At 36.1% G+C, this 5,451-nt stretch overlaps 1 protein-coding gene across 1 annotated transcript; it reads right to left on the bottom strand.

Annotated features, from left to right (window-relative positions):
• Nucleotides 1-4,210: 4,210 nt before the first annotated feature.
• MELLADRAFT_41354 (uncharacterized protein) lies at nt 4,211-4,738 on the bottom strand (the record flags this gene model as incomplete). The annotated part of the gene is made up of 2 exons (XM_007419751.1): nt 4,211-4,459; nt 4,556-4,738. Coding segments are annotated over 2 exons (432 nt in total), but the record flags the coding sequence as incomplete, so codon positions are not given.
• Between the last annotated feature and the right edge of the window lie 713 nt (nt 4,739-5,451).

Below are 5,451 nucleotides of genomic sequence, written 5' to 3'. Positions count from 1 at the left end.
TTCTTCTTAGTGAGTAATTTTGATCAATTTTAATTGGGAATTTCTTGTGTAATGATACTTGAGTTGAAAAGTTATGAGTTGACTTGTCGGAGAAGGGTTCTTGGAGATGTGAAGATCTTTTGGTACAAAAACCTGGAGTTTCAGGTGGTGTGCGCGAATTTGACCAACAGAGGCGCACCCAGGCGCAGAATCCATTGGTGGGGACGCGCCCAAATAGCAGAAGGTGTGTGTTTCAAGAAAAAAAACATTAGGAACATGATTTTTTTTGCTCAGAAACAGCAATCAAGGCTGTGATGAAGTTCAAACACAAATGGGGATGTGAAGAAAGCAGTTTCAAGTCAGGATGACCAGACTTTCAAGATAACAATCACAGAAAAGTTTTGTTCAAGTCTATCAGCACTTTTTGACGCATAACTTTCTTGCGAATGAAAGTTCCCCACTATGTTTCTGGCCTTAGACTTCACGGCCCAGTGAAACTGATTAGATCATACTTGGTCGTGAATCTGGTCTCCTATTGTTTTTTTTGGTAAAGAGATTCATTTGAAACAGATCTGAATCACTATTCGATGTACTGCAAGGATGTGATGTTTGAGACATACTTAAAACCCTTTGGAAGTCCTTGCCCCCTTCCTGTTCCAAGCCTCTTTCTTGCGATTGACAACCAACTCTCATTTATTGCATTTTATTAACGCTTCAGAATAGATAAGATGAACTTATATCTATATTTGTTGGTTTTATATACCATTAGCCTTTTTCTAGATCCAAAGATGATCACATGTGGCTTTATACCACACTTTCATATTGAAGATCCATCAATGTCTTCAGATATCTTTAATCACTAGAATTTAGGCGGGCTTGCCCGCCCTTACCCTTACAATTGAATGAATTTAAAGCTCAAGTCAGAGTCAAGCGAAGAGAAAGAAATTATCTATCAGGACAATGACAGACACACACATTTCCTCAGTTGACTGCATTAACTTCAAGTTCAATTGAACTGGCACTGTGTGACAGGCAGCTGATCGCAAGTGGATATTAGGTCAGTGGTAAATGTATGTAATAGATAGGAATAGAAAGAAAATTTTAAAAACTCTTTTTATACTACACAGGTGAAGCAGCTCCAAGCTTATCTTTATGTGTTTCACAACCTAAAGTTGAACACATCAGGTGTTGAAACCTAACTATTTACAGGATAAAATTTCAAAATTGTGTGTAGAATTCCAGGATTTTACCACAGGGAATGACCTTAGACACATTTTCAAGGTTTTGTCTTGTAGCAAATAGGTTTCAACTTGTTATATTTGACTTTGGGTGTGACAGGATTATTAGGAATGTCTGCAGTTATACAGAAGAATTGAAACTGAGCTCATGTAGTTCGATGTCTATTCATCATTCTTTCCTCAACAATTGCTTTACATCTTTCAGGGTAACAATTCTTTGGTGCCAAATCTTCACCCCTGATACTTTGACATGAGCATGCCCTCATTTTTGATCTTCTCTGTAAAATCATTGTGCCTGATCTAGTTACATTGAAGGCAACTTCCAATTCTCTTTGATATTCACTACATTTGAGGCATTGAACTCCAAGAAACTTGTGACAGAATGTGCCTCCAGATTACCATGCTTTTGTAATAATAAGCTACATGATGGACAATTTGAACCTTGACTTTCACTCCACCTTTGTAGCGTAAGACAGCATTGGTGGATGAATCCAGCAAGAAGTTTAAGCCATAAATATTTTTGGGGAGGAGATTGAGTTCAATTAAGTGAATACAAGGGAGCTTTTTAATCAGACATAGCATGTGAATAGATATTATGGATATACCAATGGCATGTTCTGAGTATCCAATGTAAAGCACAGTAAGGAGATTAGAAAAAACTGATAGTAAAACTTTGAGTGGTGACATGAGAAAAACAGGACATTTGAGAAAGAATAGCAGAACATTAGCTTGAAGAGCAGCAAGAATATACACTGGAAATTATGAGGGTCTAGATATTGTATAGGTTGTAGCCAGACAAATGGAGGAAGGACCAATAATGAGAAGATGGGACAGTCCAAAATACCCGCAGGATGAATTGTATTTTGAAAGTAATGACTCTATCATATATCAGCTTATGCGGTTGACATCAGACTAAACAGAATGAGTAGTTAAAAAGAGATTGTCCAGTGGAAGGGAGGATTGACTATGATTTATGCACCCAATGGGCTTATTCAAATGACATCGTGGAAATGATTGTGAGAGCCAGGGGCTAAAACTATGAAGCATTTGAGACATTTATTTGCGACTGATGGCACACATCATTACAAGCAGAGTGGATGGACAAAGACAAATCTCAGTTGAGTGTATATTGACTTATGTTGTTGAAATAATGCTCCAGAGAATGAGGAGTGGAAAAGGGTCACCCAGTGAATGGAACAGTTAGCTACAAATTACACAACTGATGAGTGTACTGAAGTGACAGAGTGGAAGATATATACAGAGTGCATTGGAATGGAAGTGATGATGTTATTAGAGGAAACATGAGCTAAATTTAAGATAACATTGAGATGAATAAGTCAGTACTGTTAGGACACAAAAACACTACAGGCATTCTGGCTGGACAAGCAAGATTGTTAGTTGAGTGGTGTGTATATCCTTTATGGATAGCACTGTTCTTCAAATGATTATTTTAGGTTAGGTAGCAGGTGAAAAGCAGCCATATGAGATTCAGCACAAACCTTTGTGCTGAGCTTATTTTTACAATGAATTATACTGAAGGTGGAAATACATATAAGACAACAGGTTAGGTGAGACAGCAGAAAATGAGAAGAGTGAATACAATTTTGCACAGGTAAACGGTAGTGTCACTGATTGCTTGAAGTCTGTATGTAATAGCTGTTGTCCAAATCAGGTTGCGTAGACCTAAAACATATATAGGTGTAAGCTTGTAAAAGCCTAATTTCAAGTGTGATCTCAGAGCTTTGTGTACTTGAATCTATGGTGAAACACTGAGTTTTTGCTTGAAGGTGGGGTTTCTATGTATATAAATTTATTTAACATCACACATTATGAATAAAGGATAAGTTATCATTGGTGATGTACCCTGACCCATCTTACTCACATAGGACAAAGGTACCCTAGATGCATTTGTTGTTCCTTGAAGAATTGCTCAATAAAACTGGTCATGTGTCATAGGTTCAATATATCCTTCAGGAACTTTGGGATCATAGCAAAAAGGAATGTGTTTAGCTGAAACACCATCTTACAAAAAAAGTCTCACCAAGTCTTTAAATGAAGGCAAAATGATCCCTTATGATACTGAGATACTGTTAAGTCAGTACCTGAGAGAAAAGATGATATAGTTTGATATAACCCCTCCTTCAATCAAGATCAAACCTCCCAAACTTTGATTGGTAAGCCAAGTTCCCAAACAGACTACCAAAAAACAAAGAGGTTGAAATTTCAAAAAAGAAACATCCTATTCCACTTGAATTCATAAAAAACAATTACATTATATTTTGTTTCACATCAGCTTTGATAATCATTGAAAATTTAATCCTTCATCTTTTTTACTTCTTGATTTCTTACAAAAAGTAGCAGCAACAAATAAAGGAGAGACTAAAGTAGCATCAGCCAAGACCTAAGAAGACCAAACACATCACAGTTAGGTAATTGATTTATAAACAACATAAATTGATATATAAAAGGTGACTAACTTGGACACTGTCTGAATCCATTTTAATCTTTCCTCAAAAGACTGCTTCATTGGGTCCAAGACCAGAATCAGATCCATCTAATTCTTGACCCGGGTTGACATACAAAGCATATTCCACTCCATTCCTCTACATACCTGTCCCCAAAAGGAAAATATTGAGAAAACAAAATGAATCAACAATGAGTGAGAGAAATTCAGAAAAGGTTAAACCGGCTTACATGTGATGTGACATTGCATCAACAATTTGATGTTTACAAACACCATCACCTAAAATGATCATACCGGCTATTTTAGGTGATCTATGGGATCCATTTTAATCAAACAAAAACATATCACCAAAAGATAAAGAGCTGCATAATTGTCAATCAGATTCATATTTTTCTTATAATTCAGGGCAGAATGAGGATCAGGATTTCAATTCCAAGTCTTTCAATTGCTTCAGAAGGAGTCGAATTGTTTTTTTTGATTTGGCTTCTCTCCTTTGATTTAAAATTGGCATAAAGCAATCTTCAAATGGCTAATAGTTTTCATTGGGTACAAATAAATTTTCTATACAAATTGAACCTGATTTGTGTGAATTTGACCTCGAGTTTGAATCAAAAGATGATAGATAAGTTGAACCTAAACATTTGACAATGTCATCTTGTATACCTCCTGCTGTGAGTACAATTACTGATAGGTATGACAGTTTAGTTGAAAACTTGAGAATTTCTCGTAATCCTGATGACATCGAATTTGAGGTGAAACCTAAGAATCGTTTTTTCATCTTCAGTTGAATGTGGAGTCATGGTTCGCTTGTCATCTGATAAAATCCATCAACACTAAAAAGGATATCGAATCGAAGCCCGGTTAGATATCAAACTTTTTTCGATCTATTTGATTGTGACTCAAACGTTTTCTCAAGACTTACCATTTTGTTAATGGGTTTGATTGATTGATATAATGTTGTAGCTTGAGAACCATTTTTTTGACAAGATGACATTAATTGATTTAAATCTAATCTATGATTATAATCTTGATCCTTGATCAAAATCGATTCAGCTGCAATAGGTATTACTATTGATGTTTTTTCCTAATTAGCTTGATTGAAACTGTCCTGATTATCTTTGGTTTGATTCGATTTCATGATTCTTCAAGTGATGATTTCAGCTTGAGTCGTCAAAATTAGACAGTGGATTATAAAAGTTAAATATTCATTTGATGCCATGATGGTGATATGATAGCTCAGTTTCCAGACCGGTTTGCAGATTTTTATCATAGTTGAAAATTTCCGAAATTGATTCTGAGTGAAACTGTATCATTTAATTCTCCTTTTTCCTTGTTTGGCATCAGACTCATCAAAAAGTACAATTGAAGTAAGCAGTCAACTGGTGAGGCTTGGCTTGCAACAATGGATTATACTGGACCTGGATATTCTGCTAAGAGGACGGGTTAGGTAAGATGGCAGAAAAAGAGAAGAGAGTATAAACTTGAGCGGAGGTAAATGGCAGCGTTGATGATTGCTTGTGGTTTGCATGTAATAGATGTTGTCCAAGATTGGAATGAGAAGATATATACCAATATGGCACAAAATATCGTGAGCAGAGCATAGGGAATATGACCAACATATGGATAGGTATAGCAATCAGTGCTGGCAGGCGCAGTAACTACTGCATGTATACTGTATTTGGCTGGAAGTGGGAGAAAACTACTTGCATTGCATAAAAACTTGTTGACTTAGAGCATGAAAAGAAACTTTATTCGGCAAGCAGCTTTTGC

The sequence above is a fragment of the Melampsora larici-populina genome (assembly GCF_000204055.1).
Source record: "Melampsora larici-populina 98AG31 unplaced genomic scaffold MELLAscaffold_465, whole genome shotgun sequence".
Classification (NCBI taxonomy): Eukaryota; Fungi; Basidiomycota; class Pucciniomycetes; order Pucciniales; family Melampsoraceae; genus Melampsora; species Melampsora laricis-populina.
This window is presented reverse-complemented; position numbering and strand designations above follow the sequence as displayed.